The sequence below is a fragment of the Chlamydotis macqueenii genome, chromosome 17 (genome assembly GCF_036417535.1).
Source record: "Chlamydotis macqueenii isolate bChlMac1 chromosome 17, bChlMac1.mat, whole genome shotgun sequence".
NCBI lineage: Eukaryota > Metazoa > Chordata > Aves > Otidiformes > Otididae > Chlamydotis > Chlamydotis macqueenii.
This window is the reverse complement of record NC_141572.1, coordinates 11,850,235-11,872,471: the sequence shown is the minus strand read 5'-3', so window position 1 is coordinate 11,872,471 and position 22,237 is coordinate 11,850,235. Positions and strand designations below refer to the sequence as shown.

The 22,237-nt window shown below is 45.7% G+C and overlaps 4 protein-coding genes across 4 annotated transcripts; 3 read left to right on the top strand and 1 right to left on the bottom strand.

The window, feature by feature from the left end:
- Positions 1-22: 22 nt before the first annotated feature.
- On the top strand, positions 23-2,467 carry GATC (glutamyl-tRNA amidotransferase subunit C). Its single transcript, XM_086761779.1, has 4 exons — positions 23-292; positions 485-651; positions 1,064-1,167; positions 1,549-2,467. Exons 1-4 carry the CDS (start codon positions 23-25, stop codon positions 1,602-1,604), a joined length of 597 nt encoding a protein of 198 aa, XP_086617905.1. The 3' UTR covers positions 1,605-2,467.
- A 5,316-nt stretch (positions 2,468-7,783) lies between these two features.
- On the top strand, positions 7,784-10,052 carry LOC104475512 (dynein light chain 1, cytoplasmic). The gene is made up of 3 exons (XM_086761517.1): positions 7,784-7,849; positions 8,412-8,549; positions 9,662-10,052. The coding sequence occupies exons 2-3, from the start codon at positions 8,418-8,420 to the stop codon at positions 9,797-9,799; spliced, it is 270 nt and encodes an 89-aa protein (XP_086617643.1). The 5' UTR covers positions 7,784-7,849; positions 8,412-8,417; the 3' UTR covers positions 9,800-10,052.
- Positions 10,053-10,452: 400 nt separating this feature from the next.
- Positions 10,453-17,908, bottom strand: COQ5 (coenzyme Q5, methyltransferase). The gene is made up of 7 exons (XM_086761516.1): positions 17,733-17,908; positions 17,147-17,296; positions 16,419-16,643; positions 13,534-13,640; positions 11,791-11,879; positions 11,466-11,577; positions 10,453-11,348 (listed from the first exon to the last, which is right to left on the bottom strand). Exons 1-7 carry the CDS (start codon positions 17,881-17,883, stop codon positions 11,247-11,249), a joined length of 936 nt encoding a protein of 311 aa, XP_086617642.1. The 5' UTR covers positions 17,884-17,908; the 3' UTR covers positions 10,453-11,246.
- Positions 17,909-19,182: 1,274 nt separating this feature from the next.
- On the top strand, positions 19,183-21,968 carry LOC104475662 (dynein light chain 1, cytoplasmic). The gene is made up of 3 exons (XM_086761805.1): positions 19,183-19,306; positions 19,911-20,048; positions 21,355-21,968. Exons 2-3 carry the CDS (start codon positions 19,917-19,919, stop codon positions 21,490-21,492), a joined length of 270 nt encoding a protein of 89 aa, XP_086617931.1. The 5' UTR covers positions 19,183-19,306; positions 19,911-19,916; the 3' UTR covers positions 21,493-21,968.
- Positions 21,969-22,237: the final 269 nt, after the last annotated feature.

Below are 22,237 nucleotides of genomic sequence, written 5' to 3'. Positions count from 1 at the left end.
GGGGCGGTGCCGTTAGCGCGGGATGCGGGGGTCGTTCCTCGCCCAGCGGCTCCGCACGGTGCCCGCCGCGGCCCGGCTCTGGGGGGCTGCCGAGGGGCGGCTGCCGCTGCGGGTCCCCCCGGGGGTCTCCCCGGTCGTCTCCCCGGTGCGCCGGCGCTCGGCGTGGCGGCAGGTGGGGCAGCGCCCTCAGGAGGTACCTGTGGGGCCCCGGACGCGGCTGCCGGCCCCCTCCGCCCCGGGTCCAGGCACCGGAACGAGCGCCAGCTCCGGTCTGCCCTTCGCCAGGCAGGAGGTCAGAAGGAGGAGAAAATACGAGTTCGATTAAAGTTAATTTTCCAAGAAAGTACAAGTAGTCAGTGTATCCCAGCAGACATAAGCTCGGGGCTTTGTCATGTAACCAATTTTTGGTTAAAAAAAAAGAGAAGTAGCACTACACTAAGCTTTTTCACCTTTGCCTTTCTTGTCCGTATTTGTCTCTGAACAGCAAAAAGTGACGGTGGAAGTGCTGGATCACCTGGAGCGGCTGGCCTTGGTTGATTTCCGCGATGCAGAGGGCGTGGGGCGGCTGCAGAAAGCCATACAGTTTGCTGATCAGCTCCATGAAGTGAACACCGAGGGCGTAGAGCCGATGGATTCTGTCCTGGAGGACAGGTAACGAACCACAGTCAGCAGCCTGCTTTTAACTGCTAATGTGTCAAACTGTTTGCATTTGTAACTTTTTTTTTTTTTTTCCCCTGGGAATCACCCTGCTTATGCATTTGGTCCCTTTGCTTACAGAAAACTCTTATCATGGTTTTCTGTGGAAGGAAGATGCCACTGGCACCCGTGACCTTGGCGTGTAAGCATAGCAAAGGTGTACTCCAGTTCCTTTGTGTGTCTTACTTGTCATGAACGATCTGCACACGCTGCTCCCCAAATGTTCATCGGTGACATTCTTAGTTGCTGCCAAATGTTTCAATACTTGTCTTACTGCTTGCTTAAGACCAAAACCAGGTTTAGGTATAAGCCACCCTTCATATTCCTAGCATAGCTTAAAGACAGGCTAGTAATCTTTGTCCTTCAGGTGTCTGTATCTCAGAGAAGATGACGTTACAGAAGGCAACTGCACGAAAGAGCTGCTGAAAAATGCCAGAGAGAAAGTAGAGGAATATTTTGTAGCCCCACCAGGTATTGTCTTGCTTATAAAAACCTCTTAATTTTACTTGAATTAACCTGAGTAATGTAACCTGCCATAGCTGCATTTACTTTCAAAAATATTAGCTAGCAATCAGGAAGTACTAAAATAAATAACTGAAGCCATCTGAAAAAAACCAAACTGCAATCTGTTGGTCCAAAAGCAGTAAGGAAGCTAACCTTACTGTAAAGTTACTGCATATTAAGCAATTATTTACAGGAAATCAGACAACTTATTTTCCTTACTTGCTCAGGAAGTTCAAACTGCCTGTACATACTTAGAATAAACTGGAGAAGCACTTTCGTGCTCATTTGTACTCCCCAGAAGGTACCTTACAGCTGGTCTCACACAACTTTCTTTGTGTTTTCTATCAGGTAACATCCCTTTACCAAAGCTAGATGAACGAGAGACTTTTCTGCGGGGCTCTTAGCAAAAGCCCAGAACCAAACGCCGTTTCAGTACTTTATTTGGGAAAACTAAGTTTTGTGGAGTCACAGCTGAAATACCCTGATCTATTTGGATCAAAAGAAGAGTGGTTGCGAGACAATTTACAGAAGAAGGAAGATGTTAAAAGTTTAGTAGTGCTACTGAAATTTCAATGTTCATGAAGCTGGGAGGCAGCATGACAAATCACTTTAATGCTTTTATTTAGCAAAGTGAATTTGATATTTAAAGCTTAAAGGCTTTAAAGAGAACATTAAAAGGGGATGATTAAAAAACCCAGAACAGTATATTTTTCCTCAACTAGTTTGTCAGGAAAACAAGAGAGGCTGGAAGGCTGTATTTGCCTGTTTCTCACCTTTAGCTCAACTCTGGCTCTGACCCAGACAGAAGTAACAAATTCTGGTATTGAAGAGTCCATAACATTGCTGAGTATCTCTGAGTATCTCTGACGTACAGACAGAAATCAGATTTTCATTTTGTAAGAAAAAGCACTTTGAGAAGGTGATTCACTCATATTTTTCTTCTACTGAATATTTCCATTTTATCTCTGTGCTCTATGTCTGTATGGATTGCCTTCTATTTCCCACTTTGTATTCTCACAAATAAAGTATTGGAGATGTACATAATTTGAGAAAGTATTTTTCAAGCACAGAAATAGCTGTTCTAAAATAAAAAATCTTTGCCGTAAGTATTTTTGTCCAACAGATGTGTATCCATAGTGACGCTGGCAATATTTCCTGGATTAAACCATTTTTCCATTTCAAACAAAGCACAGCAGTTGTTTTGTGTTATTTAAAACATGTTGTGTGGCTAAGCTTGTTGTAAATAAAGAATGTAATTACTTGTGAACTTGGCACTTTTGTTCTGTTGGCACAGTGAACTAATTCTGCACTATCATCACCTTTATTTTTTGCTGTAACAGGTTCTAGAAATACGAGTGCCCCAGTACCCTCCAGTGTTGCAGGCAGACATTGCTACCAGGAGGCTAGCAACGGCTTTATTAGAAGAAGCAGTGTGATTAGTAGGTACCACTCTGGATATGACTTCACCTTTGGTCTGTTCCCAGCTCTACTCTACAAACTCATGCAAGCATCGCCTCAGTATCACCATTTTACCAGCTGCAATATGGTTATAAGGATGCTGAGCTTTTACTTTAGATCTTGGAGTTGTAGAAACCACTCCCCAGACTGTGTTAGAATGATGTCCTAGAAGTAAAATGTTTTTAAGCACACAGCTCTAGAAGTTTGTTTTTTGTTTTGTTTTTTTTTTTGCTGCTCAGTTTTGGTTTTTGGCTTGGAAAGTTTTGAATATGCTTTTCTGTCTTGAGGAAAAAAATAGACTCAATTAGTGCAGGGATTTTTTTGTTTGTTTGCAAGGTGGTGCTGAAAAGTAACAGAGTTAACTGTAGGACTCAGGCTGTTACCCTCAAGTAACAGTCATATGCCAGTACCTCAGATTCTGTAAGGAAGAGCCATCAGCTCCCAGACAGGACCTTTTGTCACAAAAAGTTCCAAGAACAAAATGAGCCCCCCTGACTGGGCCTTACTGTCTGCCAGGAGATCATCAGAGGAAGAGGTGCTGTGCTGGACAAATGGGGAAGATTGCTCTAGCAAACAACAAACATTGTCACTGTCTCATCCTGGCAGAGAACGTGGAGGTCTCCTCACAGACCCTCCAGTAGTCAGAGGCAAGGTTAAGCCAAAGCTCACTTCTGAAAGAAGAATACTGCAGCAAACTAGAACCAAGTACTCCAGACCATTTGCTTTCAGGCCATAAAGAGTGCAGTAAAAAGCTGAAAATGAATCTTTTATTCCTGCATGGTGCCCTGTCCACATACAAATTTAAGAATCCATAATTATTTATTCAAATTATAACTCCATGCACTAGAAGAGATCATGAGATGCTATTCCATGAGAGTGGAATTTTCTTCAGAAGTACAAGAAAAGACCTCTGAAGTTACTGTAACAGAATAGTACTAATCACCAGTTCTGAGTCTGCTCTTACAGCTCTTGAGAGCCTGACAGAAGGAAAGCAGGCTTCTCCGTGACTGTGCGGGCACATGCTTCCCCTGAGGGCAGAAACTCACCTCATGAGATCGTAACTCGATGTCATACAGCTTACACAGTGCATGTTCTGTCTCTTTTTGCAGAGAAAAGCCATTACTCCATTCTGTCTTTCTGTACATCTGCATAATAAACGCCACCAGCTTGGTGCATTTGTCCCCTCAGGTCCTGCCAGCTGTCTGATAGAGGAAGTCCTGAGCGTGGCCAAAATAACTATTTCTCCTATGAACTGCACCTTCCCCATCCCTGCAAACAACAGGTAATATAAATTAAAGATTAATGATACACCTATTGTTTCTTAACATCGCAGAAGTCCACCAAGCATATCAGAAGTATCATAATTTGAAAAACACTGAACAAAACTAAAGACTTTGAATAGTACTGGTACTAGGTTCAGCCACGAGGGGCTTGCTCTGTGTGTACAAACTGCTTTGACAAGCTCTCTCTTGGGCCGTTCATGATGTGCCATGCATTTAATGGAAAACCTAGGCTGAGTTAAAAGGACTACAGCTGTCTTTGCTGGTGTAAGAAATCACAACTACTTGGTAGGATCCACTTCACTCACTGCCCTCAAAGGCTGCATGTTTGGTAAGCATTGAACTGTGGTTTTTTTTCTGGAACTCTTTTCTCTCTTTTTTTTTTTTTTTCATATTTCTCTGGCAGAAAAGTGAGACCAAACACTTGTCTCACTCTTATTTGTGCAGTTACTTCATTATTTGTTTAAGCTTCCATAATATACGCACATACATATACATATATACATATGTGCATACACATAAAACATGTAATTATTACAATACTTGAATTCTTTCAAGGGCGTTGAATTAAAGTCTCTATTTAACCCCACTAATCAAATTCTCTGCAAAGCTGTAACACTGTGTTCATACTTTGGTCTCAGGCTTTTCAAGATTTAGACCCTGCAGATGCTGAAGTTTTACAAATATACAAGCTCAGCCTGAAAGTAATTTATGTTGCTTATATAAATAACAAGGAAGGACCTCAAGTCATGCCATACAACGAGCATGTTAGCAGAGAGTTCCCAGTTTGTGAAACCCCCACATGTTCTATCCATTTTGGCTGCCTCCTGTGACCATCAGAGAGAATGAGGACAATGTTATTTGCATAGAAAAAGGAAGAGGAATTTGAGAGTGAACTGCATGGCCGCAGGAGCTTCCAACCTGATATGTCATCAAGTAACTATTTAAAAGCAACAACCAAACCAACAATTTGGACAAAGATGATCCCACATTCCCAATACAGCACAGGCTAAGCTTAAAGCTGCCAGTTCACTGCTGCTCCCTTACCCACGCGCTCCAGTGAGAGAACAGACTGCCTGATGCTTGTCCCCCGCAGCCCAAACTGCATTTAAAGTGGAAAACACACATTTCCTTAATGAAGGGGTTTGTTGCAACTTCACCACTAATAAGGGAATTACAACCCTGGCTCAGACACTTGCCACCACCAAAACAGAAACTCCAGCAAAGGCCAGAGGAGCTGCGTCTGGTGCAGAATACGTTAGTGCCTCAGCCTGCCCTTGGCATGTCTAATGTGGTGGGTGCTGCGCCCCACGGGATGGTGCAAAGCCCCGCTGGGCCCTGGCTGCACCCTGAGGTGAGGACGAGACGCCCTTCATGGTGCCGGTTCACCTGCTTTCACCATAGGACCTCAACACGCAAGTAGGTCTGGATCTGGGTCAGATCTTTACAGTATTCTGCCACAGTGCAATTTATAAATCCCCGACAAGAGAAGAGATATAGTTAAGGACTCGTGTAATAAAATCACTGCCTGTAAATTCCTTGTAACTGCAGTGTGGAAAACATAATGTATATTTGTGAAATAACTAATCATTCTCAGTGGTTAATAGATACAGCAAAAAGAAAAAAAAAGTTTGATTAAAAAAAAACAAGAAAAGGAAGGCAGATTCTGAGATGATGTAAGTGTGTCTAGTTTCCCCAGAGACCATGGACATGACTTACACCTGCTAAGGTTTTTCCACTACTGTGTAGATCTGTAACACATAAAATTGGATTAGAAGCCCTAGCATATAGATTCTAGGTTTACAGCTAACACTTCAAGGTGGAGATTTCTTGAGTTTTATGGAAAAAGAGAAAATAGAAGGTGTTTTATCGCTAAAAATTATTATTTTATGTTTTGACAGTAACTAGAAGCCCCAGGAAAAATCTCAATTAGATATAGTGATACAGTAGTCCACATAGAGCAAACAAAAAGCCACAACTGAAAAGTGTTTACAATCTAACCTCCATCTGCAAGGGAATCTTATTATATGCCTTATCCATTATCCAATTTTCTTCGGCACCTCCTCTACCCCAGCTGTCATCTCCTATGTGTGTTTGTTCTGCCTTCCCCTGCAGCTCTGTCCTGCGGGAAACTAGACTTTATTCTAGATTAGCAAGTGAGTCTCTAATGATTCCCTTTAAGGCCATGTATCTCAGGCTTTAATGTTTCTCGTTAACGACGTGTATCTCACCCACACGGACATTTTCTGCAGTCGTCATCACATCTGTTCCTTCAGCTAACCATTTCTTAATAAATGCATAGAAATGAGCCTGCAGCTACCAAACACAACCACCTCCTCCAAGATTCATGGGTGTTTCTGGAGTCCATTGTAAGCACTAGGAAGATTGTTAAATGGTTCTGTTCTGTCAGCACAAAACTGTCTAGTACTCAAAGAACCACTGCTGGTGCTGCACGCAGTTCTGTAAATTAATTGCTTACGGTGGCTCCGAGACCATTCAAAGCTTCTTCAAGTTCCTAACACACAAAATCTCTTGTGCCCTTTCGTCTGCTGCATTAAACTAGGTAAGTTCCCTTCATTTCATAACTTTCAGATTTGTCCCTAACACACACTCCTGATGGCAAGACAGAAAGCAAAGCTGTGAATTGCATCTCTTCTAACTGGAATGCTAAAACCTGGGAGCTAAAGTCAGAAATTATTTCTGATATACTCTAGAATGACAAAAGTACTACATTATCCAGTTTTAATATTTTGGAGTCAGTATATTCTGCTGAGTTTGCCTCAGAGCTTGCAAAAGCAAAAGGTTGCTTGCTGTAACACTGCTTTTGCTACGAGTGACGCTAAGCAGGTAACTATACTGTACAAGTGAGGTGGATGACTGCTCTTGAGTTTTTTACTGCCGCAAGGAAATGGCAGTCCACTAATCAGTATTTGAAGATCTTTCTTTTAAGTCATCCTGTGTTGTTTGCTATAGACACGGTTTGGAATCCTGTTATTAACAGATCACCAGCTATGGAAAACTCAACAGCAATTTCCTAGCTGCTGACAAAGAGTATAAGCAGAAAGTGCCGCAGGGACAGTGAAACTAGCAAACCAGAGCACTGGGATCTCCCAAAACATCTTGCTTCATTAAAAAAAAAAAAAAAAAAAAAGAAAAGAAAAGAAAAAAAAGAAAAAAAAAAGGGAAGAGTTGCAGAAATGGTGAGGTCTGCAAAAGATGCCTTAAATGAGATGTAAGAAGCCTGACAGATTCAGTTCACTGAAGAAACAAAATTGAGAGCTAACTTGATCATACTTGGTAAACATGGGTAAAAGATTTCTGTCAGAGGTCTCTTAATCTGAAAGACAAACTGAAAACAGACATGTGAATAGGAAAGATGCTCAAGTGTCACTCACAAGCCGTGGAACTCCTTTCTCCGGCATGGGTGGGCTTTTCTCTCAGTAAGGGGCATCTTAGCGGAGGAGCTATCCCAGTTCACTAAACCGCACCGGAGACTGAGCGTGCTTTAAGGAACGGGTGTTGTGGCCCAGGATCGCTGGGCAATGCCGGCGGCAGTAGCAGGGGGCCAGGACTGGACACTTTCCATAGGCAGCTGAAATCGCCATTGCCATCCCCAGCAATCTGCGGGCCGTGCCCCCGGCCCCTCGCCACGAGACCGCGGGGTCGCGCCTAGGCCGCCGCCGGTCGCCATGGGAACGGACGCGGGGGCGAGGAATCGCGGTCCGAAAGAAAACGCAAGAGGAAAAACTTACGGGAGCGCTGGGCCGCGGCCAATGAGCGCCCAGGGGAGTGGTGGCGGTGACCAATGGGTGGCGGCTGGGACGCAGGGGGCGGAGCCAGGGCGCTCGGATGCGGCTGCAGCACACCGAGCACCCCGCAGCGCCGCCCCGCTCCGCAGCGCCCGCCGAACGGTGAGGGGAGCGGCGCGAGGGGCGGACAGTCCGCGGTGCGGCGGCTCCCGAGGGAGACTGGGACGGCCCGGGCACCGGCTGCTCTGCCTCAGTCTTCCCAGTGCCGGGGCCCTTCCCCAGCGGCTGCATCCCCTTTCCCCCACCCCCGGGAGCTGCAGGCCGGAGCCTTCCCTGCCGCCGCGCCGCGCTCCGAGCCCTTGGCGGGGGGCGCGGGGCTTCGTTCGCCTCCCCTCGGCAGGGAAGGGCCGGCGGGGCCGGCTGCTGGACCGGCTGCGCCCGCTCCCGGGGTTCCCGGCTGCGTGGGGCTGGGCCGGGCTGGGGGCGGCGGGGTTTCAAAGCGCCCCGGGGGTGCCTGTGTCGCTCGGGGCTGCAGTGCCCGCAGAGCAGGTGCCTGGTGCGAGCGGGCTGGGAAGCCGCCGTTCCTCTGGCTCTGCCACAGCCGCCAAAACTGCTGCGCAGCCACGGCTGTGGGCACGGTGCGGGCCCTGCAAACTGGGGGTGAGCGATGGTACCGGTGTGACTGCTTGGCAGGTCTCTGAATTCTCTTCTTTGCTCAATACAGACAACCATGAGTGACCGAAAGGCAGTGATCAAGAATGCGGACATGTCAGAAGAGATGCAGCAGGACTCTGTGGAGTGTGCTACTCAGGCCTTGGAGAAGTACAACATCGAGAAGGACATTGCTGCTCACATAAAGAAGGTGAATGTTTGCTTGTGCTGTCCTCATGAAATCTCTATGCACATGAAAAATGAAGCAGGGAGAATGCTGCTGGGCAAGTAGCTCTAGAGAAACAAGTTCTAGAGACACTAGATAGTCAAGTTGGACTTTCTTTGTAGGCTGGTGTCCTTATGTTCCTTTCCCCACCCTTTGCGTGGACTTTTCCAGGTCCTTCTGTTTTCCTCGTGCTGTACCTTCTACTTAAGCCTTTTCAGCCAGGTGAACAGCGAGTGGCAGCTGACTGTCCCTGTGACTGAGGAGGGGGTACCAAACACAGGGGCTCCGTGTGGACCCTATTGGCGAAGTAGCGGGTTGCTGATCTTGTAATAAGAAGTGGTTTGGGTTGGTGTTTTTTTTCTCCCCCCTACCACATGTAAGACAAATTGTTCCTGTTAACACGGAACAGATGGTTCATAGCTTCCAGTTTGTCAGATTTTCTCTCTGACTCCTACTAGGAGCTGCAAGTAGCTGAAGGATTTGGTTGAGCAGAACACAAACTCTTGCATGCAAACAGTCCCTTCAGCTGACAGATATTAGATACTGCACTGTGTAACCACTGACTGCACGGTTTTACTCATAGTCCACCTGTATACACGAGTTTATTCGAAATTCATAGCAGGATCCTGACTACAGTGTCCAGGAAGAACATATTGTCATGACCTGGTATCAAAGAGGAGGCAGAAAATTTTTCACCTAGAGTCCTTTCAGCATCCTTGTTGAAAACAGCTGATGAAGTAAAAATAATAGCTTAATGTGTATAGATTCAGAACAAGCAGCGAAGTTCTTAAAAGTTATGGTTTGAGATAATGGTATGACTTTTGGTGGAAAGTTACTTCCTCAAACATATGTTTTAAGCTTATTCCTGATCAGCTTGGAAGCACTTTTTTTTTTTTTTTTTTGGCCTGACTAAGCAGCAGATGAGTTATAACGTGACAGATGATCCTTGCACTTAAGAGCATATGCTGCTCCTTAATTGCCTTCTTCCAAAAGTGCTACTTGGTAACAAGTGACATAATTGCAAAAAAACCCACCCATTAGACAAGATTAGTACAATTCTCATGAAAACCCTGAATTCCTAGTTCTCTCTTCTGCAGGAGTTTGACAAGAAATACAATCCCACTTGGCACTGCATCGTGGGAAGGAACTTCGGCAGCTATGTGACTCATGAGACCAAGCACTTCATCTACTTCTACCTCGGCCAAGTCGCTATTCTTCTTTTCAAGTCTGGTTAGAACCATGGACTGATACTGAGACTTGCACCTGGTTTCAGGACTGCACACTAACTCCAAACAGCCCCCTACCTTCAGCCTCTCTGAGGAAAAGGACCTTCATCTTCAGGTCTATTGTTGTATTGTTAATAGTCAGGGATTTTGCTGTAGCAGCTAGTATTTTCATTGTGGCTATAAAAAGGTAAAAGTGTCTTCCCTGTATTTATTTTATTTCAAAAGATGGCTTCTTTGCTAATAAAACTGTTGGAACAATTTATCCTTTAAGAGTTTTCTCTACCCTTCTTCCCTCTTAGTGCTTGCATTACCCTCTTTATTCCCCTGTGAATGAAGGGGGAACATCCCCATCATCTCCATTTCACCCCCTAAGTCCACAGCATCTGAAGCCTGAGCTAATCTGTGATTACGTCATCAGCCAGTAACTGAGAGCAACAGGAGATAGTTTCCCTGAGAGAAAAAGAGGATTGTTTTTCAGCTCTTGATAAGCATCTTTTCAGCATGCACAACCTCCAGTGCAAATTCTGGAGTTGAGATAAATGGTGTTGCTTTTCTGATTTCAAACAAACTGGAGAGCTAAAAGCAACAGTCCTTTCGTCTCCTAGTTTTCAGAAGAGACAAATTCTCATACTAGTTCATGACAGAGTTGTCACTTCAGAATGTAAATTTATACCTTCTCTGATTTTATTTTATACTGTATTCTGCTACAGAAGCAGTTCAACAGTTTAAGTTTAAAGAACAGAAGGAAACGCACAATATTTTTATGTAGAGGCTGTGCATCTAGCACTGACCCCAAAAAAACCATTTCATATGGAGGTAAAAACACGCAATCTTACCCCAGAATATAGTTGTGCAGTCATTCTCCTTCAGAAGAAAAAAAAAAATAGCTTCTTAGAAAGGATAACTTCTTAGAAAACTTAAGTCAATATTTTAACCTAAAAAGTTGATGCACAGCTGTTTTATTTCACAAGCCTTCCCTTCATCTTTTGAAGAAGTAAAGGAATCATGGGAAAAATCCCTTAGAGTCCACATGACAAAGATAATGACAGTTTAATAAAAATCTAGTAAGTCCACATTACTTCTCGCCACTATGATATCCTCCTTGAAGCTTAGTGAAAAAAGGAGGTGTCCAATTTGAAGACCAATGGGTCTATTTCTGTATCCACACCACTGGCAACTGAAGTTACTTCATTTGTTAGCATTCCACAGTTCTGGCCATGTCCTTTATGTTGCACTTGAAGGGAAATGCAAGTGTAAGAAACACCAGAGAAGTCACTTCATCTGCAGGTTTCTTCAGCGAAAAAGGGTAGCTGATGTTCTTCCGGCTCTGACTGCTGAGCAAGTATCTCTTGCACAAGTTCTTAAAACTCCTCTTCAATCTTGATAGCGTTAAGATTCCACACCCTTCACATTCCACAGGAAAATTATACTTCCTGTAGTTTGCTACATAGTAGACTCACAATTTGAAACCTGAGTGAATGGCAACAATGCCAAAGTTCAAATTCTGATAATCCACTTTAAAAAACCCTGCATCTTCTATCATTGCCTTGAACTCCTCCTGAAAAAGAATAGTTCCATAATTACAACAACCCAAAGGCCTATAAGCCAGCTGCCCGCAAGACTGTGCCAGGACCATGTTCTGTGTGTCAGTGAATTCAGAGAAATACTGTCTTACTTGAGGGGGGAAACGTCGAATGCTCTCCACAAGATACTGGTAAGACTTCCAGTCACCAGCGATAACCTCACCCAGAACAGGAATAACCTGGAAACTGTATAGATCGTAGAGCCTGCACAGACAGCCAGCAAATACAGATTAATACAAACAAGTTTAAAACCAGCCCTCTCCAACACAAGTTGATCTCTGTACTGCTACGCTATGGAGTCTGGATCTGATTTTAAAAGTGCAGAATGAGGTGGCCTTAAAGTGTCTCCGACTCCTATTCTGGCTGATTACAAATCAGAGAGCCTTGTGACATGGCACAGTATCCCCACGTTCCTACCTGGAAATAAGAGGGTTGCTGACGTGACTAAATTCAAGGCAGAGAAATCTTCCTCCTGGTTTCAGCACACGATAGGCCTCCTCAAGTGCCTGAGACAAAGCAGATGTGGTAAGTTTGTTTCTGTAGAACAGCACCTGCCTAATATCACGCCTTGTGATGGCAACTCAATGATGAACTGAGGGGAGTAAGCAGAATCCTGATTGGCAGTCTCCAATATTTACTTGTGGAGAAGCATCCCAAGCCAAGTACCAAAAAAACCCGAAGCAAACAACAAAACCAAACCACAAAAGTGTTTGCTATTATAAAAAAAAAGATTTATACCAAACTTTGTGTTGAAACTATGATATCAGGTTTGCAATTTTTCTTCTTTTTCCCTACTCTTAGTTGATGAATGTTTGCCAGCTCTTTTAATTACAGACCAAACCCTAAGGGAGAAGATGACTAAACTACAAGAAGTTGAAAATGAAAAGAGGGAGTGATACATTTTTTTTTCTAATCAAAAGAAAAGATTTTACTCAACTGTGAGGCACACCCAAAGGATCAAAGAAGAAATGATACTGGAATTTGGATGAGCAATGTGTGAGAACAGAAAGGAAGGAGAGGGAAGAAGAAAATCTTTGGCTACCTTGAAAATTCCATCCTATATCCAAAATAAAACACCTAAGCACCACTAAGACACAATTCTGTTTACAACTATCTTTTTTTTCATATAAGAGCACAGCAGAGTTGACTTCAAGAACCTCTGCAGGTTGTACATCTGCTTTGCTTCAACTGTCACGTTCCTAAGGGATAAAATAAAACAGTACACATACGTGATGGCAGCTCTGCAAAAGAATTGGTGGCTTGCATGTGTTTTGTATCAGGTCTCCAGGGAGCTATGCTACCAGAGAGCTGGATCTACGAAGGCAAAGAGCCTGTGCTTCAGAAGGATGCAGGCGAAGCATCATGAAAAGCCATCCACATTAAAAGCAGTTCAAAGGCAGAGAGTTCAAGGTAGTTTGGACCCAAATGCTACACTTTCCACAGAAGGAGCATCACCAAGGTTGTAACACACTCCTCCAAAACACAGACAACTACTCCAGCTAGACAGCTGATCTAACCTACTCCCACCCCCAAGACAGCTAGTCATTCTTGAAGGACAGATACTGTTTAGTACAAAGGGTACTACTTATTCTAATTAAAATCATACTTATTCTTCATGGGAAACTCTACCACCAGCCAGTGCAAAGACACTGAGCAGAAGTGGGCTGAATGGGTTAGTTCAATGGCAGCGGTGGCAGCAGCCAGCTGATTCCCACTCTCTGCTCTGGAAGCTCTGCTGGCTCAGGCAGGGAAACAGAACGGGGCAGGAAGCCTTGGACCCACTGTGGGTGGGATATCCATCAGGTGCTTTAGGAATATCTGAGACCTGCAGACTGATTGCACTGTTTCTGTGCAGATCCAGTAACCTCACAAGTCAGGAGAAGGTGGGGAATGACTGCAGCATTTGGCCCTTTTTGCCTTAGGAAGAGATTGTGTGGTTTCCCAAGCATAAATCTAACTTTCTATGACAAAGCTGGGGCATTTAATTGCATTCTCCATTCAAACAAGTTGCACACCATATGCCACTTATTTCCAATGCTTCAAGAGTAGACAAATATGTTCCTTTATCCAAAGGAATTCCTCCTTTGCTTCCTCTGGTAGAACAGAAAACCTCAGGTGCATGGTAAGGACCCTGTGTCAGTACATACTATAGCAACTTACCAAATCAATACGAGTTACATTTCGGATTCCAAAGGCAATTGTGTAAACATCAAACTTATCATCATCAAAGGGCAACTCTTCAGCATTTCCAAGCACCCAGGACAAACCTGTAGTAAAGTCAAGGACATGGTATTGTACAGATCTTGTATAACTCAGATTGCTTCAGAAAGACTAGAACTTATTTATTCCCGAAGGAAATTATTATTAATGAAGTTAATGAAGTATATTTCAATTTTGCATTTTTGTTGGAGGAAACACACCTTGGTCTACATTCACAAACCTTTCGAGGCCCTGCACTATACAGCTGACTTTCAAGGAAAGCAGTTAATATTGCAGATCAGACAAAACATTCTTCTGCATATACATGCATGTTGTGCTCACAGTGCCTTAGACTGCTGAGCAGATTTCACGCAAATCTTGCATTGTAGTGGAAAGCAACTGGCTTTCCAGAAACTACCTGCCATTTGTTTGCAGCAAACTTGCAAAATGAGAATGTCTGCTCAAAGAGTAACTAAAAAATGATGAACATCTTGCCATGCAACAATGGCCAAAACACTTAAAACATTTTGCTATAAAGCTTCCATAGATTGAAGAACGTGAAAAGCCACGCTTCCTCCATCAGCACTATCAGTATGTGATCCTGTTGCAGCCGCATTGCTTCCTAAAACCCCAACGGATCAAGGCCATGTCTATCTGCGGAGCATGGATGTCCAGGTTATTTGTACCCAAAACAAGACAGCTCAATTTAGAATTAATAGTTCTTAAAGTCACTGGTTCTGGTGACTCAAATGCAAAACAAAAAAACTAACAGAAAAAAACTATGAGTCTTCTGCAACTGAGATCAGCAATTTCAAGCAGCAGTGTGCTAGAAAGTGACATGGAGAAGAAAACACAGCAGAAAACAACAGTTGTTGTCAGGAAACATTCAAATTTCATTTTTAAAATTATATATTTATAATTGCAGAAAGTATTGTATGCAAAGCAGTACGCAACATTATTAAAGCAGCAATTATTAGTGTTATTTAAACACAGACAGTTTGAAAAGACACCTAAGAAGTGAGCATCAAGAAAAGGCTTTGAGCAACAGGAAAACTGCCTCTCAGAATATACTGTGGTAATATCACAGGACAGGAGTTTTTGAGTGGATACATAAAAGAGGCTATTGGTGTCCAAAAAGATGAACTGGGGCATGTGCAGTGCAGTCGACCACTCCTGCTGGCCAAAACGCACCATCAGCAATTGTGTGACACGTGTTCCTTTTCAGCAGGCGCAGCCCGCACTGCTGGTGAACGTACATCGGAACATAGTGAAAGAAAACTCTGCCACTTACAGTTTTAAGAAAAAAACAATTTAGACCACAAACAATCAACAGATAAGTGAGCTCAGAAATGAGATTACTACAACAGGGGAAAAATCACATGAAAAACAGAAGGTAGGAAATATTAAATGGATATGTGCAGAACAAGGGAGTGAAAAAGTGCCAGAAGTCAGAATTGTGGCACAGTGGGGCATAAGGCAAGCCAGGCAAGAAGTAACAGCTGGGCTTCTACAGCTACGATGTACAGGGGAAGAAAATTAAAAAAATGTAAATACTCATTTTGAGAATCTGGTAAGTCACAAAAATATTTAAAAGGACAGCCAATTAAACAAAATGTTTTATTTACAGTAGCTGGGAAGCAGCATGAAGCTTTTTTTTCAGTTCCTAAGCTCCTGCCATAAAGCTTTTATACTTACAATGTTGGCATAGTTCAGGTGTTATGATGCACAAAAAGAGCTCTGGGCAGGCTGGCAAGCTGCTCAGATAAGCACAATGCAAGCAACCTGCCAGAGCTGGAAAAGCAATGCTTTCACAACTAGTTTGTTTTTTAAAGAAAAGGAAGAAGCACACAGGCAATGGCCTGGGGTAATGCACCAGCAGGGAGCAAGAGCAGCTGCAAGAACCTATGCCAGCATCTTATCTTTCAGGTCCTTTGTGCTACTGAGCTGTTCTGTATGTGCTTCAGCCTACACAATTCAGCCTACAAATCGGGCTGAAGTCCCGATGAGGGTGTGGGAAAGGGCGCAGTGAAAAGGACGTGCAGGACACCTCGTAACACAGAGGCTGCCCAGGGCATACCTAATGCTGGTACCCAGGCAAACAAAGTTTGGAAACCTCCTGGTATACTTCACATTGCTAAAATATTTGTCAAATATCCGCAAATGAAGAAAGGATAAACAACTATCATACAAACACTGAGCCACAAGCAGGACTTCTTTCTCTATGTCTTACTTCTTAAAATCAGGCTTTTCAATCAGGATTGGCGTGGTCCCCAACAAATTCTAGATATCAGTGAATTAATCCATTGACCTGCAAACTAACATTTAATATAATTCAGTTTCTCTGAGTATTATTAGCATACGCTCTAACGCTGGAAAGTTTTATAGGTTCACAATATAATTCAGTTCTTGCATATTTTTATTTGCTACCTTGATTCTTAAAATACCCATTATAAGATCTTTAGTGTAGTCATTCTAGGGCTGAGCTCTTTTGCATTATCTGCCTTAGTAAAATCAGATTCATCTGCACACATATAAACAGAAGGTTTAGATTTTTTGACCACTTTTGAGGGATATTTGGGTCTCAGACCTCACGGACACTTCCATACACGTATTTCTGAAAGTTCAAGTATTACTCAAGAGGATTGCTGTATATCTGAACAACATACTATGTACACGCTCACTGAAAAAGTAACTCAACATCGGCAAATATGCAAGCATAGCTATATTACACACCATGGCTATATAATGTATATTGTAAACTTGAAGTGGTGATTACCTGATGGCTATCATGCGACTAATTCTTGCTAACGAGGCATGCCACTGAAATGGTACAATGCATGACTTACCTTCGGAGTAGCCAAGATTCTGTGCTTTCTGCTTCCCAGCTTTTAACATTTCTCTGTTAATGTCACACACCACCACTTGGGAATCCCCTAGAGACTTAAATTTGTCTTCCTGGTAACTCTCAGCAATTTCCTGCCACGATAAATTCTGATGGTGCTTAAGCCTCCGCTGGAGCTGGCGTTCTCGTACAGTGCGAACATAATTAATGAATCGAAAGGCGATGTCACCTGCATTTGTTTTAAAAGAAAGACACATGTTTTGGAATGTTTTCTGACTCCAGGAAATTGGAACATAAGGCTTTGAACATCAAACTGAGTTAATTTTTATTTGTATATATATTTATAAAAATAAAAACCACACACACAGTATAGAAAGACAGAGAGAGAGAGCGTGTGTGTATACACATATATAAGAAAATATATAAAGGACACATATCAAAAGCAAAGCATCTATGACTTCCTACAACTGGAAAGTTTTCCATAACATATCATGGCGGTACTACGACCATTCCAGAGCCTTGGAGCAAGATATTTCAAAACACAAAGAAGTTTGCTCTTAACCATACTCTGTTAAAATCAAGTAGATACCTCACTAGTTTTAAAGACAGGGAACTGCGGGGCTGGGGGGGGGGGGCAGGGGGAGGAAAGACTAAGCAACTTAATTCTGAACAGCCTGAAACAGTTCAACAACAGTGTGGCATTGTCATGTGGAACTCACCAAAACTATTTACCTGTTCCTCCAGCAACATCAAGAAGAAGTGTTCCTGGGGAAGGGTTCATTTTATGCACGAAGACATCTTTCCACACTCGATGAATGCCTAGAGACATTGAATCGTTCATTACATCATATTTCTTGGCCACACTTTCAAAGACCTGGTAAACTGCAAAGAAAGGACAAGAAAATGAGATGCAATTTACTTTAAAATACTCCTGTGGAAGAAAAATGTCTCCTTTATTGCCTCGCGGAGGTCTGCCACCATGAGGAACTGAAAAATATCACCTGAAAACTCATTTAAAAAAAAAAAAAGACCGAATCCTACTGAGCCTGTTGCCCTATCGATCTCTCTTTGAAGAAACACAGCCCCTTCCCGTAACCCTTCCGGAGCCGAGGGGAAGAATCGAGCCGGCATAACACCGATAACGTTCACCGAGACCGCCGGTAAGGTCTCGGACCGAGGGCTCAGCTCCAAACACCTCTCCAGCACCCTTCACGCCCACAGCCGATGCTGCCCCGGAGCCCCGCTAGGCTCCAGCGCGGCCCAGCCCGCCCTGCCCCGGGGCTCCGCACGGCTCTCCCGCGGACCCCGCCGCCCTCACTTTTCTCCCTCCTCTCCGCCTCCGTCACGGTCTGGAAGCCGAAGTGCGTCTGGGGCCCCGCGGCGAGGCCCCGCACGGAGCCGCAGAGCGCCCGCAGAACCCCGCCGCGGCGGGCGAGCAGCGCCCGGCCCGGGCAGAGCCCCGCCGCCATCTTGCAAGGGCACGACTTCCGCAGCCTCGCCCGCCGCCGCCGGGCACAACGGCTCCGCCAACCGCGGTTACCGGGGGAGGGCGCGGCCACGGCCGGCCCCGCGGGGGCGGGAGGCTGCGGCCGGGTCCCGAGAAACGCGGGGTTCAGGGCCCGTGAGCCCCGTGCGGGGTATTCGCACCGCGGCTGTACCGGTCGCCAAACATCTCCGTGCTACCGGCTGCTTACGGGCGCAGCTCGGTCCGTCCCGGTAGAACGTACCCGACGGGGGAAAAAAAAACCAACCCCCCAAAAACCCTAACTGAACATACACCACACAGTATGGTGTATGGAATAATTTTGCAAATATTTTCAGACCTCTTTAGGTTTTTAATTTTGCACTTTCCTGGCTAAAGTAAAACCTCACAGGGAGGAGGGAGTTCAGTTTGTGGGTTCTGGGGAACTGAGGAGGGAAAGGTTGGCTCTTAGGAATATTAGTACAAATTAGGGACCTTTTCTGCTAATTTTTTTTTTACAAAAGCTGCCCCACTGATCACGTTATTTGGATCGTCTAGAAATTCTGTCAGCTTTGTAGGTGCAAAGAAGATACTTAACCCTTTCCATGAGGTATTACATTGCACTGTTAAGAAATCAGACCAGAGACTGCATTCCCCGAGCACCAGTCTCCCTTGCCAAGATCTTCTTTCCACGTTGAGATTTTTAACACCATCATCAGACCCTACCATGATTTTCTCATCTCTTACCCGCAGAATTAAGCAAAACCCAAAATTTTGATATTTGTTTGCTCTTTGCAGCAGGATGCCTCACAAAGCATCACATATCTATATATATATTTTTTTTTTTTTGTCTGCTTCAGCTATTGGGAGAGATAAGAGAGATGATCTTTGCCTACCAGAGGAGTGACCAGGAGACCCTTTCTCATGCTGTACTCACAGGCCGCTGCTGTACAGATGCCAGCAACCAGCCACGTTCAGGCAGCTCAGCTCTAAGGAAAGGAAGGGGAAGGCCTTCCAGAGGTGCTGCAGACAGGCTACACCCCAGGCTCGTCCCAGCGGAGGCTCTGTGGTCCCGGGGCGGCCCAGAGACCCCGCTCCTGCCGGGCCCAGGACTGGGCCTAGCATCGCCATGGCCGCCCGTCGCTATGGGAACGAGTGCGGGCGCGGGGCATGCCGGTCTGAAAGAAACTGCTGCAGTAAAATGCTACGAGAGCGCCGGATCTTGGCCAATCAGAGTTCGGAGAGGCGGCGGCGGTGACCAATGACTGGCGGCCAGTACGGAGGGGAGGGGCTGAGGGTGCTTGGAGGCGACGGCAGCGCGCGCGGGTCGGTTAAACCCAGGCGGCGGCGAGGGAGCTGCGTGTGCGCCTTCGTCTGTGCCCCGCCCGCGCCGTTCCGCACAGGGCTGGTCCCGCGGCACCCGCCGAGCGGTGAGGGGAGCGGCGTGGGGGCCGCGAGCGCTGGGATGGGGCAGCTCCCCAGAGGGGCTGAGTCGCACCCGGGCAATGGGAAGGCTGAGGTCCGGCAGCCGGTGCCCGGGCACCCCTGCGGCTCCCCCGTGCCGGGGCCCTTCCCGAGCGGCTGCATCCCCTTTCCCCCATCCCCGGGAGCTGCAGGCCGGAGCCTTCCCTGCCGCCGCGCCGGGCTCCGAGCCCTTGGCGGGGGGCGCGGGGCTTCGTTCGCCTCCCCTCGGCAGGGAAGGGCCGGCGGGGCCGGGCGCTGGACCGGCTGCGCCCGCTCCCGGGGTTCCCGGGGCTCCCGGCTGCGTGGGGCTGGGCCGGGCCGGGCTGGGGGCGGCGGGGTTTCAAAGCGCCCCGGGGGTGCCTGTGTCGCTCGGGGCTGCAGTGCCCGCAGAGCAGGTGCCTGGTGTGAGCGGGCTGGGAAGCCGCCTTTCCTCTGGCTCTGCCACAGCCGCCAAAACTGCTGCGCAGCCACGGCTGTGGGCACGGTGCGGGCCCTGCAAACTGGGGGTGAGCGATGGTACCGGTGTGACTGCTTGGCAGGTCTCTGAATTCTCTTCTTTGCTCAATACAGACAACCATGAGTGACCGAAAGGCAGTGATCAAGAATGCGGACATGTCAGAGGAGATGCAGCAGGACGCTGTGGAGTGTGCTACTCAGGCCTTGGAGAAGTACAACATCGAGAAGGACATTGCTGCTCACATAAAGAAGGTGAATGTTTGCTTGTGCTGTCCTCATGAAATCTCTATGCACATGAAAAATGAAGCAGGGAGAATGCTGCTGGGCAAGTAGCTCTAGAGAAACAAGTTCTAGAGACACTAGATAGTCAAGTTGGACTTTCTTTGTAGGCTGGTGTCCTTATGTTCCTTTCCCCACCCTTTGCGTGGACTTTTCCAGGTCCTTCTGTTTTCCTCGTGCTGTACCTTCTACTTAAGCCTTTTCAGCCAGGTGAACAGCGAGTGGCAGCTGACTGTCCCTGTGACTGAGGAGCTGGTACCAAACACAGGAGCTTTATTGAGTTCTCCTAAGGTTTTCCTCTGAGACAAAGCCTGTTTTACAAAGTCATTGGCTTCAATTTTATTGAATTTAATCTTAAAGATCTGCTCACAGTTCTGTCCAAGTGGATCAAAAATTGCAGGGAAAGGTAGTTTTCTGCAAGTCTACTGTAATCACATCTCTCCTTATGTGGTGACATAAGCAAAAAAAGAAAAAAACCTACAAAAAATCCTGGTGGCATTTGATTATCTATTGTTTGCAGAGTCTGTGTCGTTCTGAACATGGGAAATATCTAGTTCTGATTATATTTTCTGCTTCGTCAACTCAAGAATGGAGATACTGGAGAGTGTCAATAGAAGTTAAACTGATCTGAGTGGAAGAGCTATTTAAAAAGTAGCTCAACTAAACAGAACGATTGCTTCCACTAGAGAAATATTGGTTTGCTATGCCCATGGTACAGAAAGGCATTTCTTTTTTCCCCAGGTGCAGGAAGTATCTATGACAGTGGAAAAGTGAATTTAGTCTAATATTTTTCAGGTATTCTTTCTAGCAGCTACTGGGAATTTGTAGAGTATTTGTTGGAAATGTGTAAAAAAACAAATTCTTAGATTTGTTACAGAGGAGCTTGTGGCAGAGAACTTTTCCCCTGAGTCCCTCTTGCACCCATGTTGCAGATGAACAATGAAGTCTAAATTAGGGCTTAATCTCTGTGGGCATAAATCTAGTGGTGAAGCTCTTACTCGAGGGCTATAGTTTCAGTTTATGGTATGAATACTGAGGGGGGGGGAAATCTACTCTCCCTGAACAAAAGTAATGTTTTAAACTTACTACTGCTCAAATAGAAAGCACTGTGGGGGTTTTCTGTGGATTTTTTTTTGTCTGATTAAGCAGCAGGTGAATGATAAGATGTAAATAAGATAATCCTAGTCCTTATGAGCATCTGCTCTTCCTCTAATTGCCTTACTCAGAAATTTAGTACCTGTTTAGAAGAGTTCTTAATTTCCAGTGATCTGTTTTGCAGGAGTTTGACAAGAAATACAATCCCACTTGGCACTGCATCGTGGGAAGGAACTTTGGCAGCTATGTGACTCATGAGACCAAGCACTTCATCTACTTCTACCTCGGCCAAGTCGCTATTCTTCTTTTCAAGTCTGGTTAGAACCATGGACTGATACTGAGACTTGCACCCGGTTACTGTGTGCTGACTCCTCCGACTAGTTACTGCAGCCTTCCTGAGGACGCAGACCTTGATCTTCAAGGGCAATGGCAGGGATTATGCTATAGCAGATGATGTTACATTGTGGATATAAAAAGGAAAAATACCAAAAAAGTCTTCCTTGTATTTATTTTTTTTTTTCAGAAGGCTGCTTCTTTGCTAGTAGAGCTGTTGGAGCAGTTTTGCCTTTGAGAGTTTTATAGCCATCTACAGTATTGCCCAGTTACTGCTTGTGCTATGTAAGTACTGACGGTGTTTAGTTCTTTCTGTTCCAAACCTCTCTTATTCTTCTGTTTTGGTTTTTTACTCCCCCCCTCCCCTTCCCTGCCCCCGTTTTTTTGCTGGATGTACGGCCCCGAAGCCCGAGCTGTTCCTGCTGCTGCTGTGGGAAATAAAAATGAAGGCCAAGACCCCCCCCAGCCACCCGGTCGTTATTTCTGGGCGCGGGGTGCGGTGCGGGTGGGCGCTGGGCCCGGGCGAGGCCGCCGGTCCCGCAGCCGTGTGCGGGGCTGTTTGCCGAGGAGCGCGGTGGGCGGGGGCGGCCCGAGCCCTGGCCCGGTGCCGAGGTCGAGCGTGGCGGTGGGTGCGGGCCGGGCGTGGCGTGGGGACTACAGCTCCCGGCGTGCTCCGCGGCGGCCGAGGGCTGCGAGTCCCGTGGTGCGCGCGGGCCCGGCTGCATCCGGGTCCC